The 22,000-nt window shown below is 48.9% G+C and overlaps 1 protein-coding gene across 1 annotated transcript in view; it reads right to left on the bottom strand.

The window, feature by feature from the left end:
• The window catches only part of Mtor (mechanistic target of rapamycin kinase), a 109,454-nt gene that overhangs the window by 27,240 nt on the left and 60,214 nt on the right, over positions 1-22,000 (bottom strand). Inside the window, exons 29-36 of the mRNA NM_019906.2 lie at positions 19,150-19,225; positions 16,401-16,540; positions 10,854-10,954; positions 7,883-7,998; positions 6,760-6,837; positions 6,451-6,558; positions 1,497-1,622; positions 1,295-1,426 (exon numbers count right to left, since the gene is read on the bottom strand). Of these exons, the coding sequence (NP_063971.1) occupies positions 1,295-1,426; positions 1,497-1,622; positions 6,451-6,558; positions 6,760-6,837; positions 7,883-7,998; positions 10,854-10,954; positions 16,401-16,540; positions 19,150-19,225 (877 nt within the window). The remainder of the gene's footprint in view (positions 1-1,294; positions 1,427-1,496; positions 1,623-6,450; positions 6,559-6,759; positions 6,838-7,882; positions 7,999-10,853; positions 10,955-16,400; positions 16,541-19,149; positions 19,226-22,000) is intronic.

Here is a 22,000-nt window from a genome sequence, read left to right as displayed (position 1 = left end):
GAAATTGAAAATAGAATGTTTCAAAATTTTCTTTACTTTTTTAGAAATAAAGAGGGGGGAAAAGCAATTCTTCCCTTCAATAAGTGAGCTAGCAGTGATGAGAGGAAGGGGTGGGTCTCCTAGGCCCACAGAGCTGCTGCCAGGCATAGTGCTCTAGCTCCTTAGTCCCACAGTCCCCGGAAGGGTGGTGGGAGGCTGCGGCAGGACTTGCCTGTCTCTAGGCTTTGTCTTGTGTCTTAGCAGGGAACACACACCTATCTGACGCCTTCCTGAGGGCGAGACACACTAGTCCCTACTTTGTGTTTGGAAAGGCAAAGAGAAAGCACCCTGGCCACAGCACAGGGGAGGCTGGCCCAGCAGTGGCAGCTTGGTCTGTCTCCTTGGGTAGATCCAGCCCTCACTCTGGCTTGAAGTCTAAACTCATCTGAACCTCACCAGAATTTGTACGACTTAGGAAGGTCTGTGTGCTGTCGATAGTCTGGGCTGTGCTTATCACACTGAAATAAGTCACTCCTTGATTAAAGCATCTCAAAGGTCTCTGCCCTCTACAAGGAGACAAGTGCTTAAGGACACACACAGAAGGGGACTCGACTTTCATATCCAGCGCCTTCCGTTGCAAGGGTCTGGTGGGGAATGGGGGACTCAGAGACTAAAAACAAAGGAATCCTCAAAGTGCACTCTGGGAGGACAGGGCCCAGAGTGAGGAGGCAGACGCCTGACTGCTCATGTCATTCTGAGCGTCACTCACAGTCACACCAGTCAACCACCTTAGGAGAACCACTTCAAGACTACAGCAGGGACAGAAAGCTGAGCTTTCTTCCATTTTGAGAAGGAAAATGGAGGACCCCAAATAGGTATGATGTTGCCTTCAAGGCCTGTGGATTTGTAAACTGCCACCATCCTTCAGAGACTGTTCCAAAACAAAGATCAAGAGCACATCTGTTTTCCAGGGACCTGCCTGTAAACAGGAAGGAATTCTCCCTGGCTTCAGGAAACTCCCTCCTTGTTTTAGCGTTCTCCCTGCATGCTGTGACAGGAAAGGAGACCAGAAGTCTGAGAAGGAAACCCAGCTGGTCTTATAAAAGCTCTAGTCTGGATTTCATGAATATAGGCCTATGTGCCAAGTCTTAAGGCCAGGACTTTTAAAATTCTAAAGACTACAACTGTGATTTCACACGTTGGTATCTCTCCCTGGCTATGACTGTCACTGTGACACTGTAGGTAGGTGCTGAGGACACTGAGCCCTTCTGGCAGGGAGCACAGCGGGTGCCCCTGCTGGGTGGTGGGAGCATACCTTCCGAGCGCTTTTCCACATGTTTTTCATGTAGGCATAGGTCACTTGAGGGTGAACTGTTGGCAGAGGATGGTCAAGTTGCCGAGATGGATCAACTCCCAAGAGCAACACTAAGGTTTTATGAGCAAGAGCCTAAAAAACAAGAGGGCGAGTTACAAACAGAACAGGGCAGGGTACCACCCCGGTGCTGGGGGTTACTCACCAGTCTGCCGCTCTTGCCACACAGGCTTGCGTACTTGAGCCAGGTTCTCATGTCCTCGTGAGGGCTGACCACAAGGGACCGGACCATGAGGATTTTCTGCCAGTCCTCTACAATACGCTGGCAGCCCTGGAATGTTCAGAAATGAGGGTTAGACCTGTCCTCTGCTCCACCTGAAATCCCACACCAACAGCCACATTTCCTCTGAAAAAGGGGTAACTATGAAGGAACTGCCTTCCAGGAACTTGTCAACAATCAGAGAAGCAGTAGGGTGTGTGTCAAGTACTCTGTGGCTTAACCTTTCTGACTGATCTGTGGATTAGAATGAAATGTCATTGACTTCATAGGACTGTGGTAATGGGTAAATTAAATTATTTAGAGTCTTTGTGTGTTGAGAATAATGGATTCTTTAAAAACAATGTTTTTTTTTTGTTTTGTTTTTTACATTTATTTGTTTTTGTGTACATGGGCATGTACAAGCCACAACAAACATGTGGAGGTCAGAGAACGTTTGTGGGAGACCATGTGGGTTCTGGGGACTGAAATCAGGCATGCAAACATGGCAGAAAGCATTTTTTTTTTTGGTTCTTTTTTTCGGAGCTGGGGACCGAACCCAGGGCCTTGCGCTTCCTAGGTAAGTGCTCTGCCACTGAGCCAAATCCCCAGCCCCGGCAGAAAGCATTTTTATTCTTAGGCCATCTTGCTGTTTCCAATGTAGTGTGCGTGCGTGTGTGTGTGTGCGTGTGCGTGTGTGTGTGTGTTCAATCCAGTCTCTCACTGCTCCTCATACTTTGTTCTCTCAATCCTTGAGCTAGACTGGCTGGCCACAGAACTCTGGATTTCTAGTGTAAGCTATCACATTATCACGGGTAGCTTTTACAGAGGTGCTGGAGATCACGACACTCCAGTCTTCCTGATTGTTTACCAACTCAATCATCTCTCCAGCTCCTGAGCATTGAATTCAAAGTCAGTGTTCTGTTTTTACTTGCCCTTTTGTTCTGGAGACATGGTCTCACTATGCAGTCCTGGCTGACCTGGAATTCATTATGTAGATCAGATCAGGCTGGCCTTGAACTCACAGAGAATCTATAGGTCTCTACCTCCTGGATGCTGGGATTAAAAGAATGTACCACTATTCTGGACTCACTCACTCTTTTTTAAATTTTTATTTCATGTATATGGGTGTTTTGCCTATGTATACACGTCTGTAACACACATGTGCCTAATGCCCACAGAAGCCAGAAGGGGACACCGGATCCCTTAAAACTGAGTCACAGACAGTTTCAAGCTGCTACACGGGTACTTGGAATAGAACCTGTTTCTGCTAGAAGAGTAGCCAGTGCTCTTAGCTCGTGAGCTGTCTCTCCAGCCATATATCGTTTTAATATTAAGCTTTCAAACTTAATACTGACATCGACATGAAGATGAAGGTTGAAGATGACTATCACTGACCAAAAGTTAAATTTAAAATGTGCCATTCAAAATTTGAAAGACTAAGTGTGCAAGACATTTAAATAATTAAAATTTCAAATGATATTGTCGATAAGTTGATAATATTTGTATGTGTAAAGTTAGTAAGGCCTGGCTTGCCCCTCTATAGGCGTAGTTTCTTGATACAGTGTCATTGGCCATCTTACATTCTTTGATCATTTTGTTATGTCTGAGCACAAACTGCACATAGCAAAGAAGTGGCTATAGCCTTAATAGCACATGCCTCTAACCCTAACTCTTGGGAGGCAGAGGCAGGAGGATCTCTGTGAGTTTGATACTGGTTCTTCTGGCAAGTTCAGGCTAGCCAGAGCTACATAAAAGCCTGTCTCAAAAATCAAGCAAACAGGCTGGACAGACGGTTCAGTGGGTAAGAGCACAGGCTGTTCTTTAGGGGACCTACGTTCAATTCTGAGCACCCACATGGCAGCTCACTACTGTCTATAATTCCAGTTCCAGGGGATCTGACTCCTTCTTCTGGCCTCCACAGGAATCAGACACATCCATGGTAAACAGACATACATGCAGACAAAACACTCATGCACACAAAATAAATAAATCCCCCTTCTCCTCAAACTGAAAGAAACAGGACATAAGAAAAGAAAGGAGACTGTTGGGGTTTTAGCTCAGTGGTAGAGTGCTTGCCTAGCAAGCGCAAAGACCTGGGTTCGGTCCTCAGCTCTGGAAAAAAAAAAAAAAAAAGAAAGAAAGAAAAGAAAGGAGACAATCCACTTACACATGAGCTCTTTGTAATTAGAAAACCCGACAACTTAATCGTTTTCACAAAGATGACTTCCATTCCCCTCATGGAGAGTATGTGCAGATGTGTGGAAGTTAGAGGACAGCTTGTGGGAATCAGCTGTTTCTCCCTTCTGCCATGTAGGTCCCAGGGAATGAAATTCAGGACACCAGGTTTGGTGGCACCTTTACCAACAAGTCATCATGCCAGCCGACATTGATTTTTGGATCAAATGACTGCATGGTGAACTTTCCCATCTTTGCTGATAAACAGTCACTCAGGAGGGAAGTGTGTTCAAGGGACCTGTCACCTCCTATGTCAATTTCACAAATCCAAAACCCAGGGACAGTGACCTCTGGCTTCTGTATGTGACATGGTGCGCATTGGGCCTGACCTGGGAACCTGAGGCAAAAGACATGAGCTACGGCCGACCTCTTTAACTGCCCCGTGGCAAACAGTGGCTCTGAGGATCTGAAATGACTTGACCACACGCGTGGCAGCGTTCCAGCCCCTGCAGCTCCCTGTTTTGACTGCACACCACCTTCCAGAGCCAAGTTTCCAGCAGCAGCTCTATTTCCAGCCTTGGATAACATTTCTCAGCCCACACGGTTGACAATGATTTGGGAAGGGAGGGAAAGCACACCGAGTGATTACTCTGAGTGCTTCTCCCACATGGTGCAATCATTTGGCTCCCTGAAGGCTGGAGAGCATCTTGCTGTCTGGAGAGGGTGCTCAGGAAGGTGACAGAAGCTTTGAGCCCAGGGAAGCTAGCACGAGCCTCTCTCTCCATCTAATTCCATCACACTCCTTCCAACTCCCTATTTCTAAGCTCTCCATGCTGGGATGTCTAGAACAGCAGCTCCCTAATTTGGAAGCTCCCCACCCTAATATAAGCACTTAAAACATCAGGGTGTGTACAGGCCAAGTGGGAAGTGCTTCCCATGTGGAATTCTTTCTGAGACAATTTTCCATCAAAACATTCACTGGGCACTTTATAATTACCAATAAAACATGCAGAAGAACTGCATGTGCTCACTTCAGAGCCATGAATGACTGTGCCCAGTGCTCTTTCCTGTCCAGTGGAATGTACCCTGAGCTTCCTAGACAGGACTGCATCCTGGAGTCAGAGAGTTTGTCACAGCCGACTAAAAAGCTTGGAGGCATAAACCTTAATTGGTCTGGAGAGAGAAATGGGAATTAGGTGCGGATGTAGCCAAGAAGAAATAGTTGAAAGCTAAAGGCAGTGATTTTGACAACAGGAAGACCAGTGGTTTCCAGAGCAGTGCATGAGCACACATGTGTGGTTTCCAGAGCAGTGCATGAGCACACATGTGTGGTTTCCAGAGCAGTGCATGAGCACACATGTGTGGTTTCCAGAGCAGTGCATGAGACACGTGTGGTTTCCAGAGCAGTGCATGAGCACACATGTGTGGTTTCTAGAGCAGTGCATGAGCACACATGTGTGGTTTCCAGAGCAGTGCATGAGCACACATGTGTGGTTTCCAGAGCAGTGCATGAGCACACATGTGTGGTTTCCAGAGCAGTGCATGAGACACATGTGTGGTTTCCAGAGCAGTGCATGAGCACACATGTGTGGTTTCCAGAGCAGTGCATGAGCACACATGTGTGGTTTCCAGAGCAGTGCATGAGCACACATGTGTGGTTTCCAGAGCAGTGCATGAGCACACATGTGTGGTTTCCAGAGCAGTGCATGAGACACATGTGTGGTTTCCAGAGCAGTGCATGAGCACACATGTGTGGTTTCCAGAGCAGTGCATGAGACACATGTGTGGTTTCCAGAGCAGTGCATGAGACACATGTGTGGTTTCCAGAGCAGTGCATGAGCACACATGTGTGGTTTCCAGAGCAGTGCATGAGCACACATGTGTGGTTTCCAGAGCAGTGTGTGTGCATCCATGTACTGTTTCTAGAGCAGTTTGTGCTTGAGCATGTGGCACAGGAGATGGAACTCAGGGTCCCAGGAATGCCAGGCAAGTGCTGGACCACGGAACCACATCCCTAGCGTGCTTTTTCTTTGCTGATGATCTTTCCCTCCAACTTTTCAAGGACTGGGAGACAGGCTGATCTTTCCAGGGGCACTTGAGACCCTCCCAAGTCTAGAGATAACAGCTCCTCAGGCTGCCACAATCAGAATGCCACACTGAAATGCTGGCAGAAGCCTTAGGAAAGTCTCCTTGAGGTCTGAACAGATGTTCTAGGATGAGACTAACCTAAAGAGTTGTCATAAGCAGGAGTTCTGTCTCAAAGCATTCAGCAACTCCGCTGAAAACATTGGATGCCTGGGCTGGTGACTACTCAGATGGCTGGATCTCAGTTTGGATCACACTGTAAAGTCATTTGAGAGCCAGGAGAGATTCAGATCCTGGGTGTATATGCTAATGTGGCAAGTTAAGCGGCAGGGAGAGTTGCTCTCCAAGCGAATGCACTCTGTTGTGGTCTCAGTAGAGCATCGAGAAGCAGTGATTCTGAGGCTATAATTTCCAGATGGATCATCCTTGGTGTCACTTGCTAAGCACACTCTCTTGCCTTTCTGGAAAGCCTCAAAGGAGCTGCTCTATTGGTCACTCTCTCAGCCACAGCTGGGGGATGAGCCTTCGAAGGCTCTGCTTGGACAGAGGTGGCAGGGCAGAGCAGAAAAGGGGACGGGGTGCACGTGCTTCCGCAGGCCCTGGGCAGGGTGAGGTGTGGACTGGGCTGTCTCCCGCTTACCTGCAGTCTCTCCCACCAGATCTGGCGGATGATCTCCCGTCGCTCCGGGACGAGTTTGTACTGGATAACCTCCTCCAGCTCGGACAGCATGTGGCAAGAAACCATGGCCTGATGGGAGCAGATCACATTCCAGCCGAGGTGTCACACCCGAGCCCCCGGAGCAGGCAGAGTGAGCCTGAGCCACCCATCCTTCTGCTGTCAGGACAGCTGCTGACCCCGGAACAGCACGTTCTCAGCCGCCTGCTGTGCTCTCTACAGTCCACCCGTTAGGCAGTCGACTCTGACAAGTGCAGTCGACTCAACACTCACCCCATAGGCTCGGCTGTAGCTCTCCCCTGCCATGGCAGTCAGCTCGGCGTCCAGCAGGTCCCTGGCCTTGTCAATGCACTAGGAGAGACAAGGAGGCTTTAGACCTGGGCTCTGCACTTGGGGCTTCTCAGAAGTTATGTGTGTTGCTTCCATTCACCACAGGAAGGCAGAAACCCGCCTATCTGGGTGTCCAGAGAAGCGCACTCATTACCCAGCGTCATGTGGAAGACGGTGAGCGAGCGGCACATGGCTTCCGTAACCAGAGGCTCAGGTAGTGCTCACAAGCTTGGGTGGTGGTGAGGGGACGTATGCTATGCAGCAGAGTAGCTGCGTTCTTGCACGATAATGGGATGTCCTTGGGCCCCGCCTCCTTTTCATTCCCTTGATGGGCATGCTGTGAGGGCATGCTGTGAGGGCAGGTTGGCATGGCGGTGGCTCCCAGGTGGGTAGCCCCTGTCCAATTCCCCGGCAAGCAGTGCCTCTGCAGTGCTCTCTATGGGAATGGGCACCTTTGCCTCTGACCCTGAGGCCCGGGTCTGGAATCCTACCAAGCACTTCAGCAAAGGACACCACAGGACTGCACTCTGCACCTTCTCTGTGCTCTCTCTTAAAACCCCTCCTGTGGAGTTTTTCTTTTTCTGAATGTTTCAGGCTAATTAGGATGTTGGCAACTCTGAGGTGCTCAGATCATTTACTGGGAGCCTGGTGTCTGACAAGGTGGATACAACCATTTCATCATGCATTCTGCAAGTTAGAACAGTGCGAGCTCCCTGTATGTCCAGAAGACCCCACAGTGGGAATCACTGGCTCTCCAACCTAAGAGCTCCACTCACTAGGCAGAGACTTTGGGCAAGGCATTTAAAAGGGCCGACAATGATCCAGGAAACCACTGTCAAAGCAGTCACAGTCCACAACGGCCCTCACTCCCCAACACTACAGAACCCTAGCCTACACGCTAGTGTTCTTCTCTGTAGTGGGTACTATGCTTCAAGGCCATTCACAGAGTTCTAAGACATGAGCACGGCTGAAGTTCAGTAACTAACACAGACGTGCTTAAAAACCAAAAAGCCACACACGGTAACTTTTATTTTTTTTGCTGGATGATGGAAACACATTTTCTTACCTGTTGAGCCAAGGAGAAGAGATCCTGATGCAGTGCCAACACTGCTCTGTAGAATGCTCCATCGTGAGTATCCCGAGGAATCATACAGGTGTACTCCTCCATGCTGTCCCACTGACCTAGGCACACAAGCACACGACAGAGTCAGGGTGGACAGCTGGCTGAGTTGGAGGCACCACCGAATCTGTCATTGGTACTGTCCTTCAGCTTGAGATACACACAGGTCAAATGGACTAGGGCCCGACGTACCTGCTGAGCCCTGAAATCTATTGTGGGGTTCACTTAACAAAACGACGTCTGTCTTCTAAACAAGGGACTCTGCTGGTGCCCCAGAGAGTATCATAAGACAAGAGGCAGGGCCTAAGTGCAAAGCCAGCCCATTAGACAGGCTTAAAGCTACCCCTCATTAACCCTGAGAACTCCCTCCACAGCCTCTCCCAGTTAGATAAAATCACATTCTTCCCTACAGGTGAGGCCCTCACAGCTCAATGAAATACTGGGAAATTACATTTTCCTTTAAACAATTGAAAATGGCCACCATACATTAGAGAACAGGCTTGACAAACTGTTTGCCAGTCTCACTGTGGTGGTACCCCAGCCACAAACATCTAAAAATAATCCATTATAGCAGAGAGATGGGCTGGGTCACTGCACAGTGATCTCCTGTGTCATGTTAGGATGAAGAAATGGCTGCACCACAGAGAGGTGTGGACGTCCCCTGATGGTGAGCAGCATCCAACGTCAGCCCTGCCAACACCATCTGCAGAAGAGATACCCGCCTCATTAGGTGCAAACTGCGGGGCTGCTGTTCTGCTGTTTTTACAAGGCATTTTCCAGCATTCCACTCCCAACTATTGGTTCATCCATTACCAATGCCTCTGGGCAAAAGCAGACAGCAAAAGATGACTCCTCAGGAAGCAATTTGTTTTTAAAAGATGTTCTGGCTGAAGCCCAGGGCTTACAGAGCAAAGCACCGGAGCAGTGTGACGGGGTGAGGGGTGGGGTAGAGGTGGGGGTGTCATGGAGTGGGCAGTTACTACTTTGCTCTAGGCTCACGGGATGGTTTTGCACATCTTGTCTCTCCTCTCCTGTCCCATCAAGAAATGCAAAGTTAGGGGCTAGAGGAATGGCCCAGTGGTTAAGAGTTTATACAGCTCTTGAAGAGAAGCAGAGTCTGGTTCCCAGAACCTACATTAGGAGTCTTACAACCATCCATAACTCTGGCTCCAGGAGGATCTGAGCCTATGGCCTCTGCTGACACCTGCAGTCACATGCTTACAGCTACAAACACATAGACATCATTAAAAATGGACAAACAAATAAAAAGAACTGCCAAGCCTTGGTTAGGGTATAGTGTCAAAACTCTACCCATCTGGACCAGGCAGAGGCAGGCGGTGAGTCCCAAGATAGCCAGGGCCACAAAATGAAACTCCATCTAAAAAATAAACAAAGAATCTTTTTAGCAGGCTAGAGTAGCAGGGAGGTTATGGAGCATCAGGTAGTGAGAGCAGATAACTCGTGATTAGCATGTTTCTGATGGTTGGGGAAGGCAGTGGGCACATGGGACAGCACTGCCCTAGTCAGTTACACACATGTGTGAAAGACCTATGTAGACATTAGCAAAGTGACACAGCAACTCCCTCCTGCCGTCCCTCCTATCTGAGACACAGGGATGTGTGGTGCCCTAACAACGTATGGATCATGAGGCGAAAGGCACACCATACAGGCAGAGGGGAAAGGCTAGGCAAGAGAGCCAGCAAGGCGCCAAATTCCACCATGACACAAAGAAATCTACTCACTTATCCCTGTTTCCTTCACAGGGCTTCTAAAGCCCTGGGGTTTCCTGTGGGGTTAATCTGTATTTTTTGTTTTTCTCTTTTTTCTTTTTTTCGGAGCTGGGGACCGAACCCAGGGTCTTGCGACAAGCGCTCTACCACTGAGCTAAATCCCCAACCCGGTTAATCTGTTTTTTTAACAAGACACTAGGACTGCAACACACCCACCACACATACACTACAACAGTTTGCTCTGAGATAAAGATGCCATTTCTGAGGGAAGCTCCTTAGGACTCAGATCTTCCAAAGGAAGGCTGGGTGTGGGGTGTTCCTGGAAGCTCTGAAAACTCATGAAGTAAACAAACCCAAAAGCCCCAGGAAGTTCCTGAAACTGATCATCTGTACCAACCCCTCCCTCCCAAGCAGTAAGATGTGCTGACACTCCAGACAAGGTGAGCTGCCTGGGAGAGACTCCAACCTATTCAGCTGTCTGCAAATTGTGCAGTGAACTTCAAGGTTCTGGCTTTCATGAGCTGCTACTCAGCTGGGGTGGGCTTTTGGCTTTTTGGCTCTCTTTGAGTCAGGTCTGCTTTTATAAGTTACCCCTGACCCATATTGCTATAAAGCACGCCACCAGACTGGACTTTTGAGGCATCCTTACTTCGGTGTGTTCTTTTCTATATGTGGAGAGCAGATGTCTGTTCATGTCTCCCTGGAACAGTACCACACAGCAGCTGGCAGGGGACAGAGCACCATGGAGGGAGATGCTTTTGTGCTGTGGACCCTACTAGATCTCCATGTAGCCACATATCTATGGTCTTCACAACAGACACAAGTGAAGCACGTGTTCTGTTCTGGGACACATCCTAGAACATTATGCTTATGAGGAGCTGTGGGAACCATGACTTACAGGAGGTCAGTTAGCATAAGGCACAGCCTGGCACACGCCACGGGTGCCTAACATGACTGTGTGGCTAACACACAGTGTAGGCATGTGTGCCCGAGTCCTTGGACTTCCCCACGTCTCAGTCCTGAGCTAGCTCACTGAGCTGTTTTCATGGTGACAACGGACAGATGGCAGACGTAAGTACATCAGCACAGATGGGTTTTACACTTCACAGACTGTTATCCCCGCCTCACTGCGGCTCATGCTTTGAGAGAGTCCCTGGCTTGGCCAGGTGCCCACGGGGAAGCCTTACCTAAACCCCATGCTGCTGCAGCAGCCATCCGGGCCATCTTAGCCTGGGTCTCGTCATTAACCAGAGTCCACTTTTCACAGCACTGCTGATGAAGCTGGCCCCTGGAGGAAGAGAAACAGGCAGTCGAGTTAGCAGAACTTTGCTCTACAACCCATCAATGTCCTTCCATAGGAACTGGTTGCCTCGAACTTGGGAGCCTGGAAACAGAGAAGTGGTTTCTAGGGTCTAGTGTCCACCAGCCCAGCACAAGTTTATTAAGCAAAATGCAGTGTCTAGCTCTGTATGATATAAAACACCTTCAACATCTGGCGCCTTAACAACTCCTAAGTTGCTTCTATTCTCTCAGCATGGCCTCTGGTCATTTTATGTGGCAGGTCTACAGAGAAAGCCATCTAAGGAAAAATCTGGACATTCCTTTTGAGGGTAAAACTACAGAGAAGGCCAGCTCTTACTAGTGCTACTAATGACTGACTTCAGTCTGAGATGAACTCAATCTGTGCAGAAAAAAGGTCCCATCGACCAGACACCTGGAAGCCACTTACTCTGAGAGCGGTACAGTTATTAAGGGTGTAGGAAAGGACTGAGAAGGTTTGAAATTTTTATTTTAAATTAAAGAAACAAAACAAACACTATTTGTATGTGTGACTGTGCACATGCACATGTAAGTCCTTGTGGAGGCCAGAGGAGGGCCCTGTGTCCTCTGGAGCTGGAGGTGGAGGTGGCTGTGAGCAGTCGATGAGGGGGCTGTGATCTGCACTTGGGTTCGCTGGAAGAGTGTTGAGCCATCTCTCCAGCTCTCTAGCTGTCTGTTTTTTGACACCAAGTTTTATGTAGCTCAGGATGGCTTCAAATTTACTATGTAGCCAAGGTTGGCCTTGAAATCCTGATTTTCTTGCCTCTACCTCTCAAAGTGCTAGGATTAGTGGCACATACATTGTGACCACCTAGTTATTGAGATATGAACCGTGCTTGGGAAATCCTTCCTCCAAAGACCCAACAGGCAGCTGAAAGAGTCAGATGCAGGTGTGTGCACCCAACCAACAAACAGAAGCTGCTGACCCCTCTGGTTGATTTAGGGAAAAGCTGGAGGAAGCTGAGGAGGAGAGCAACCCAGAGATCTCTCAGACAATGGATCACCAACCAGGCAGCATACACCAGCTGAGATGAGGCCCCCAACACATACACAGCAGAGGACTCCTGGGTCTGGGTTCAGTCAGAGAAGATGAACCTAACCTTCAAGAGACTGGAAGCCCCAGGGAGTTTAGAGGTCTGGTGTAATGGGTGGGGTGGGGACATCCTCCTGGAGACGGGAGTCGCTTCCACATCCCATGTCTGTACTGCCCTAGGGCAAGCCCTGAGTTCACAGGAGCTTCAAGATACACCTGGGGGGTCCCTCTCACTTTCCTTTTGGAGAGGCACACAGCAGAGTGTTCAGCTTGAAGTAGATTCAAAGGAAACAGCACAAGTTCCAGGGACCTGCCATGCCGGAAGCCTGATAGGACACAGGCCATACTGTCACTAAAGAGACCAACTTCTTTCTTTAAAGTAAATAAAAATGTTGACATTTAATTTATTTATTGGTGTGGGTCAGGGCATAGGAACAACTGACTGGTGCACTTTAGTTAGGACAACTCCAGGGTCTCCATTACCTGTAAATGACCCTAGCAGGCTGCGAATTTCCATTTTCAAATTCACTAAATTCTATCGCTGCATACTCAGTGCCCAGTACGGAGTCTCACACAGGCGATTTATTTGTTTGAATTCACGTGCTCTGACTACATCCACCTCAGTGAGAATCCCACCATATTGGTGGTGTGTGTGTTGCGGGGGAAACCGCAGTTTGGCTGGCCAGCAAACTCCAGGAATCTGCTCCTCTGCCTCCCCAGACGATGATGTGGGTGTTAGGGATCCAGGGACCATTTTTTTTTAATGGCCTGGTGGCCATAGGCAAGCCACCCTCCCTCCACTGCTGTGAGGATCACCGTTTCTGTGCTAGAGGCTAAGGCATTTTGCCTTTTCCCTTTTCACCTGGAGGCAAGAAGGAAGCCAGCTCTCAGTGGTTCTCATACAGTTACCCGGGAGGCAGGAAGACGTGAACACAGTGCACCTGACACCCCACGACAGAGCAACAGGCAGGGATTCCTCACTACAAACTGGCGCTGACTGGAGCGCAGAGTACAGAGTTCCAACTCTCAGTTGGTGACTGTTGGACTGCGTCTGAGCCCTTGAGAAGAAAACTGAGAAACTCTAGGAGTCTGACCTCCCATCCAGTGCGGCTGCAGCAGGAGGCTTAGCAAGCCCTTTCATTTGGAGCACTTTCCATGGCTGCCGCCTGTGCTCTCGACAGCACTGAATCGTTCTGGAGACTGCGAGGCTGTGTGGGGAGTGAGGCGTGTGTGTCTGAGCTGCTATGGTGCTGGGCTCCATCTCTAATTAGTACCCAGAAGGCAAATGAAAGAGCGTGGAGAAGGGGCAATTTTACCCTCACTGCTGACCCCTGTGGTTGTCTCTGATGGAGTCTCCGTGAATGCTTGCCTCAGGCACATTCAGAATACATGCTCATTCAGAAAGAACTCAGAAATTGCACTCTAAACAGAATGGATTAAAATAAGCCTTATTAGAAACCCGCAAAGAACAGGAAGGAGTTCTGCTTCTCTCATGTCTTTTAATGTCTCTTTTAGACTTCCACATTCTTAAGGCCCTCGCTTACTCTGTCAGCCCTACTTGGCCCTGTAGACCTTGTAGGTAATTATAAAACTGGAAAGAACCCTAGGGACAGGAGGTGTATGGGAGTAGGAACTGTAGAGGGACGAGATTGTGGCACTCACTCTCGGGAGACCTCAGGCTGGGAGCCTGTTATTTAAGGGGTCTGGACAAAACCACATCTCTGCTTTTCCAAGGCACCCAAGCTGTCCCTACTTGGTATGGTCAGGGAAAGTATCATTTCTAAGGCAAGAGAAAGGAAAGGCCATTTCAGAACCAACAGATTCAAGTTTTAGGAACATTACACCTGCTTTGTATTTCTTCTAAGGAATGGTTGTAGGACAGCAGAACTTGCTGGGAAAAGTCCTGGATACACTGTCTGAGGAAGGAGCCATGAGCCGCATGTGCTTCTGAGCACCGAGCTGAGGCCAGCAGGACTGTGGAACTGCCTTTCCCGCCTATTCCATTGTAAAAGAGCTACAGTGGCTAATGGCAACTGTACCAGGCAATGCAGTTCCAGGTACCTGCTGGACTTGACACACTTAGCTGTGTAAACTAATGAGGCAGATATGACAGAATCCATTTCTTCCATTCACTGAGGAATAGATATGAAATGTCCATTTATAAAAATACACAAAACGGTAACTTTTAGGTTTCCCAGTTCTGGATAATTAGACAATTTTCAAAATATTTTTGTCTGTTCATCATTCACCCACCTACCCATTTGCCGTGTGTGTGTGTGTGTGTGTGTGTGTGTGTGTGTGTGTGTGTGATTTATTTGGATCCATGTGTGTATGCAGAGGCCAGAGGTCAAAGTTTGATTCTTCCTCAGTTTCTCTCCACCTTACTTACTGAGTGACCGCGTATAAATGTGGTTCTGTGTGTGGTGTCTATGCACACACGGGGCTGTGTGGAGTGTGTGTGTAGGCAGTGGAGGATGTCAGGTGTCCTCTGCATATCACTCTCTCTGCCTTACTTACTTGGAGACAGTGACTTGTTTTTATATATATGTAAGGGTGTTTTGCCTGCACGGATGTTTGCATGTGTACCATGTATATGCCTGGTGCCCACAGAGACCAAAAGAGGGCATCAGATCCCTGGAACTAGAGTTCCAGACAGTTGTGAGTCGCCATGTGAGTGCTGGGAATCAAACCCTGTATTCTTAACAGCTGAGCCATCTCTCAGGCCCCAAGAAAAGGTTTCCTCACTTGAGCCTGGAGCCAGGCTGGCTGTGTAACACTGCAAACCTCTTGTCTCTTCTTGCCACAGTGTCTGGTCATACAAGTGCCTGATGAGTCACGCCCAGCTTTTCACGTGGACACTGAGATGTGAACAAAGGTCCTCGTGCTCTGCAGTGCACGTTCTCACGAGTCAGCATCTCTCCACCCTGCCTTCTTGCCCTTTATTTTCTGAAACAGGATTTCTTTCTGAACCCAGAACTCACCAACAGGGCAGGACTGCCTGGCCAGAAGCTCCAGGGATCCGCCGGTTTGCTTCTCTAGCACTGTGGTCAGACGCACACCACCAGACCTGGCCTCTTTCTATGTGTGCACTTGGGGATCTGAACTCAGATCCTTGTGCTTGCTGTACACATGCACTTTACTGAATGAGCCATCTCCCCAGCCTCTGTCTATCTGAAATTCTTTTTTGTTGTTGTTTGCTGTTCAAGTCAGGCTGTTCTGTGTAGAGGCTGTCTTGGAACTCACTCTACAGACCAGGTTAGCTTTGAGATCCACTTGCCTCTGCCTCCCAAGTGCTGATTAAAGGTGTCAACCACCACTGCCCAGGTGAAATTCTTGTTTAGGGCTAAACTTATTAACATTAAATTACCATGCGAAAACATTATACTATGTTCTATCTTGGGGATTATAACCAGTACTATTGAGAACTAAAAGCCACAGTGACTATCCCAAATGCAATGTGTAATTAGATTTAGAGAGACAGACACCCTCTCAGCTTTCGTAACTGTTCATGCGCTTGGCCTATCGACCTCACAGTGGAGCTCTCCTTTTGTCCTTTGTACCCTCGTCCTGCACTATCCATCATCTGTGAAGCACCTGCAGATGGCAGTCACCAAGCTTTCCTGAGAGCAGTCCCAAGAGCTCATGTGCTTTGGGTTGCTCATTTTGTTTTTTTAAACTGGGCTCACTGTGTAGACTTAGCTGGGTGGAACTTAACATGTAGACCAGGCTGGCCTCAAACTCAGAGGCCCACCTGCCTTAAAGGCAGTCTAGCCCCAAAAGAGTGATCATTAGTATCTTTTTTAAAAAGTAGGATTTAGTTCTTCCTGTTTATGTGTATGGGCATTCCACCTCATGTGCATGTCTGTGTACCATGCACACGCAGTGCCTGAAGAGGTCAAAAGAGGGCACTTGATCCTTTGGTAGAAGGTAGTCAGTTGTTCTGTGGGTGCTGGGAACAGAACCCAGGACCTCTGTAAGAATACCCCGTGCTTTAAGCTGCTAAACCATCCCTCCAGACCCCAGAGATAATTATTGAAAGATACACAGCTCTTCTGCCTGGACCACTATGCAGGGTAAGAAACCAAAAAGCAACAGCGAAGCTGGGGACAATGGCTCACAGCCACAGTTCTACCACTAGGGTGGCTGAGGCAGGAGGACTGCCACAAGTTCAGGTCAGTCTGGGCTTCACGACAAGCTCCAGGCCCGTATGGCTACTGCAGGGTGAGAGTGACTCAGACGACAAACAGGGCCAACCACAGCAAACCTCCCGACCTGTAGATGCTTCCTGTGGAGGCCAAGGTGACGCAGAGCAAGAGCCTGGGGTGAGAGGTGTTTGGGGAAGACTCACAGGCCACTCAGGTCATCACCCCATGCAGCTCACCATTCTCCCAAGGCCTCGAGACAGCGCATGCGGCCCAGCATCAGCTCTGGGTCATCCTTGTTCGTGTCCATCTTCTTGTCGTAGGCCACAAGGGCGTCCTCCCACTCATGCAACTTCTCATACCAGGTGGCCTGGATCTCCTGCAGAGAGCAAGGGCACGCTGTGAGTCCTCACACCCTTCCTATGCCACACCATAGTTACAAGCTTTCCTATCAGCGTGTCCGAGCTGAGACTGACAAGCACTCATCTGGAGGTAGGCTGTTTGGCAGAGGTAGAGATGCTATTCCTGCACACACTAATGACTGACCCTGAATCCTGAGATAACTCAGAGCACATGAAGGGCCCAGCTCCACCCCATCATTTCTAGGGGTCCTGGGAACTTTAGTAGACACAGGGATGCACGCAGGAAGTGGGACCCCACCAGAGGCCCTGCACTCCAGCCTGCTGCACTGCCAACCTGGGCTGTGTGGCAGGCCCAGCAGCCCAGGCCACAGCTGCTTCTGTTTAGAAGCCCTTGATTCTCTGCATTCTTAACGCATTGCTAAACTTTCAGGAAATAATTTAAAATACAACACAATGCTACTATTTAACATTCTCTGGACAACCTTTCATCCTTCCGTAGTCTCCCATCCAACATTCCCTTCTGTGTAGTCCTTGGCACCTCTACCACTGCCAAGGCCAGAGGGATTCCATTATTCTGGCAGACGGAGTGCCACGCTGATGGCGAGTGCTGGCCACATGAGTAAGGGCACTCCGTCTGGAAGTTCCAGACAGAATGACCAGAGACTGTTTCATGTGTTTTCTGTCTGCCTTTGAGTCTCTTCATCAGCTCAGTAGGAGACTATTTCTGCACCAGGCTACTGGCTCTCTAGAGATCCTTACAGAACAGCATAATTCTGAGGTGGAACGTGTATCTGATAAATGCAGGGCTCACATTAGTCTCCCCTGCTCCTTCCTCACTTTTCCTAGATAAAGCTGATGTTTAAATAGCAGGCTCAGAAGAAATCAGCACTGTGCTGAGTGGCCTGGCTGACTGCATTTCCTTCCAACACCCCCTGTTGCCCATGCACTACCACCTCAGCCCAGTGCCGGTGGGCTTTGCTGAGGTCAGCCTATCTGTGAAGGTAAACTGCACTTCGTCTTTAAGCCAAGAATCACGCCTCCATTTGCCCACATACAAGAAAGAGCTTGGAGAAGAATGGCTTAGAGACTGTGTCGTGGGACGTTCTAAGCTGAAGGACATCACAGATAAATGTCCCAGACTGAGCTGCCAAGGAGCCAGTGACTAATGAGTGGCACACTGTGAGCCAACAGAAAGTCGGGGAGCAGCATATGGAGCAGGTCAAGCAGGGGGCAGGACATTCTGAATTGCAATGGCTAGAGAAAGTGTAAGGTTTAAGCAATGAATCACACAAAATTCTAATGAGATTGCTGTTACATAAATTGTGCTGAGAAAGCACAGGCTTTGCCAAGAAAGGCAAACCATTGTCAAGCTTAATACGATTCAGCTACCTAAACAGAACAGAACCTGCCACGGTGCAGCAATAGTCCTGAGCTAACGGCCACCTTTAGAACCTGGAGATGGAGAGACTTTCGCTGTGGGTGGCACTCTGAGCACTGGAGCGTGAGCCATCTGTGGGCAGATCCCCTGAACACCAGATGTGTGAAGGGTCCTTGTTTCAGTCAGACTTAAGGGGACCCCAGCTCTATGGATCCTGCAGCAGAGTATCTGGTCTGAGGAGCACACTGTGTGCTTTCTGCTTCTGCAAACGAGGACTTGGCAAAGACAAGGAGATGTCGCTCTTTGTGTTTTGTCACCATCTGGAGAGGGCTGCCCTTAGTCTGTTTACAGCAGTATGTGTTTAAGATGGGGAAAGATCGCTGCCGTTTCAGTCCAATGGTCTAGCGCTGTTCAGTCCAATGAGGCACAATGCTAGACATCAAACAGAAGCCCTGTCTCTTGATTAAGGCAAAACACTGTAAGTGCCCTGCACCATTAATAAAAGGCTCCCCATCAAATATATGGACCCAGAGTTTCCTGACCTTCCAGGACCCCAGTGTTACACTGATTAAGTCAGTGCTTCATAAGTTCATGGTCAATCAAACTGCAGGGGCTCATGGGAATGATCTGTTTATGGCTGGCGAGGATGGCAGCAGAGAAGCAGCTGCATACGTAGTAGTGCAGTAGTCCCCGTATCAGACACAAGTTAAAGGACGCATGTCATTGTCCCCTGGGGTTAGCCAGTTTCTAAGGCACTGTAATGAGTGTGAACACAGGGACAGGCACAGGAGCTCTGTCTCGGTAACACACAGGTGATGGGCCAGGCTGAATGGCACTCTTGGTACCTGCCTGCCCAGAAAAATCCTGGTCCTGCCTTGCATTGCTCTGTTAGCTCAGACAGGTTTCAACCTGCTCGGTCCACAGTCCCCTCACTTGACAATAATGACAATAGCCACTTCGAGCCACTTCGAGCAGGAGCCAAACGAAGCACGTGGAGTGTTCTTCGCAGGCTGAAGCCGTGCTAAGCGTTCACAGCCATCACCACTGCTGGCCTCTAGTCCAGGTGAACGAGCTCCCTCTTGCACTGCACATTGCATCCTTCAGACTCAGGTAAGGTGGCACTGAGAGCCTTACAAACTAAAGAAAAAAGCCACAGAAATGGAAAATAACTTTCTCAAGGTGGCAGTCGAGTGACTCTAGCCAAGTGTCTACTTTTTGCCTTTCTAGAAAGAAACAGAAGGCACTTACCAGCTCTCCGAAGTGTTTCATGGCGTACTCTAACACCCCGGACGCTGCCTCAGGCTGCTGCAGTTTATTATTAATGCTGAGGGAAGAGGAAGAAACAGTTACACTCATGATCTGGGGACAGGCAAGGTGGCTCATCAGCACCCTGAGGATGAGTTCCCACAGACTCAGGGGCTATCTGTCACCTATCACTTCCAAGAAGGCTCAGCTTGAATGACTTCATCTGAGAAGAGGGTTTTTATTTCCTGCCTCCAGTTGGAGGGACAGTACAGTAAATGCTGGTATGGGATACTCCGGTCCTGTTTTCTTGTCAACAGAGACTGGTTTCCTCTCAGACGCTGTCTGGCAGGCAGTATGTGTCCAAAGCCTCCCTCAGAGATGCTAGGCATGTGTTTTATTACTGAGCTATCCTCTCAGTCACACATTTAAACATTTTAAATCGGGATGACTGGAGAGACAGCTCAGTGGTTAGAGCAGTCCCTTGTATCGGAGATGAATGAAGAGGATGCAGTTTTGCTCTGGATGAGGATCCAGGTTTGGCTTTCAGCACCCACAGGTCAGCTCACAACTGCCTGTAACTCAGGGTCCAGGGGGATTTCACACCCTTATGTGGCCTCTATGGGCATTTCACATACACGGTGCACATATACACAGGCAGGCAAACATTCAATGACATAAAATAAAAGTATTTTTAAAAATGACATAATTACTAGGTTCTCCATTCACGCTGACAGCTCGCCTTCCTGAGCCCACTATTTTCAGTGCACAGCCTTCTTTGGTCTCCCCTAGGGACAGCTCCCTCCCTCCCTCTGCAGTCAGCCTGCAGAAGCACAGTTTCTAGTGCTGGCCATCAGCACATGATGCTTTCCCCTGCCCTGGGACTCTGCTTTACTGATGTCATCTGCAGGTGGTGTTGGAGCCCACAGGACTGGAGACCTGTACTGTGTGTGGGCGTGGAGCAGTGCCACTGGACAGCCTGGTCCCTAGAGTGAAGAAGCAATCAGAGGCCCTGAAAGCAGGAGACCTGAGAGCTGCAGCCCCGTAGTCTCAGAGGAACTTGTGCAACTAAGCCAGTCCTAAGACCGACCTGCTACTGGTATGGAAGGCAGGGACTCGGGGAGAGCACGGGGGCAGCAGTGACGGCTGTATCTGGTTATGGGGCAGCAAACACCAACACGTGACACATGGACTCGGGAGCCTTGCTGATGAAACCAACATGGAGCTAGTTTACTGCAGAGTACAAACTGTCCACTTGAGTAGAATTAATTTTTAAGTGGTTTTGGGAAATTTCAGGATTTGGGTTCCATGTGGTAATATGGCAAGAGGTTGCTGTTTTTAATATTTTTTTAATTTCACCACCTTTTTCCCAATAAAACTGAAAGGAACTGCCCAGAAATCTGATGGGCTAGAGAAGTTAACATCTGGGCATGTAATAATAGAATGTTTACAGAGCACATTTCTAACAAGCCTTCCAATCATTTCCTTTGGCCTCACATCCCTGAGAAAACTGGAAAAGAAAGGTTAGGATTAGTTCCCTCTTATTAATTAATGAGGAAACCAAGTCAAGGAAAGGCAACAAGTCCCTAGACTCGGACTGAATTAGGATCCCCCAACCCCGGAATATCTATTAACAAGTGGGAGGGGCTGGCAGATGGCTCAAGGCACTTGTTGCCAAGCCTGGGATCTGAGTTTGAACAGCAGAACCCACATGGTACCAGGAAGAGTGGACTCCTGGGAATGGCAGGCTGCTCTCTGCATGCACATCACAGCACGCTGAGTCCCTCACCTCAGTGGTTCACTGTCACGTGTAGGGTGAAGTGCACTGCTAACAGACATTACTCAGTACACCTCTCTCACTATGTAGTTCTCTAACAAAGTAATAGTTTTGTAGTCTAAGACAACAGAAAAAGGAAGCTGGTGCACACTCCTCGATTCATGGAACGTTATGTTCTCAGTGTTCATCAGTGGACTCCTGAGGTGGCCTTGGCGAGAGGAGTTCCTGGTAGGAAAAGCTGTCTTGACAAGGAAGTGAAGTGATCTAACTAGAGTGCTAACTATAAGAAACAGATTAAAAACAAAAACAAACAAAAACCCACCATCTTACCACTTTTAGCAGCTGTGTTCTAATCTTGTGTTCTGGAACATCTCTATTTAAAGAACAAACTATAAAACGTTACAAAGTACTTGGCTTGCTTTGAGACTCACTGACATTGTGGTTAGACAAAAAACCAAAACCACATAAAATGCCTTTGCCTAATCCATTCTGCCACTAATTATGCACAAAAGGGATTTTAACAACAACTAATCAGAATCGGGAAGTGACAAGTCGGCATCCTAATGCACACACAAGACCAATGTCTCACTAGTGCCAGCTCAGCAACGCAGCCTTGACAGACAGACCAGCACAGCTGACAGACAGACCAGCACAGCACTGTGCATGGAACGAGACCTCCTCAGTCCTAACCCCTTCAGATGTCAAAGCGAATCACGTGTGCAGTTACCCACACTGTGTGTGCCAGCCTTTAGGTGGTGGGGCTCAATGGGTAGAGGAAGTGCTGCATGGTGGACACAGTGGAGAACCCAGGCCTTAAACAAGGCCATGGAGTTTGGATGCTTCTTGCCCCCACGGGTTGTTCTTGGGTGGTGGAAAGGAAAACCACTGAAAAATCACCTTGAGAGAGACAGCCATGAAGGAGTGGGCACAACCAGCTAAGCTCATAGTCTGGATCTTCGGTCTGTAGCACCCAAACCCTGACCCAGGGAGCCTGTGCTGTGGAGGCTTTAATGCTCCCTTCACCTTCTGTGGCCCCACCTTAGGGGCGACGCACTGTGACAGCTCACTTCACGTGGCAGG

This window comes from Rattus norvegicus, chromosome 5, assembly GCF_036323735.1.
Source record: "Rattus norvegicus strain BN/NHsdMcwi chromosome 5, GRCr8, whole genome shotgun sequence".
Lineage (NCBI taxonomy): Eukaryota > Metazoa > Chordata > Mammalia > Rodentia > Muridae > Rattus > Rattus norvegicus.
This window is presented reverse-complemented; position numbering and strand designations above follow the sequence as displayed.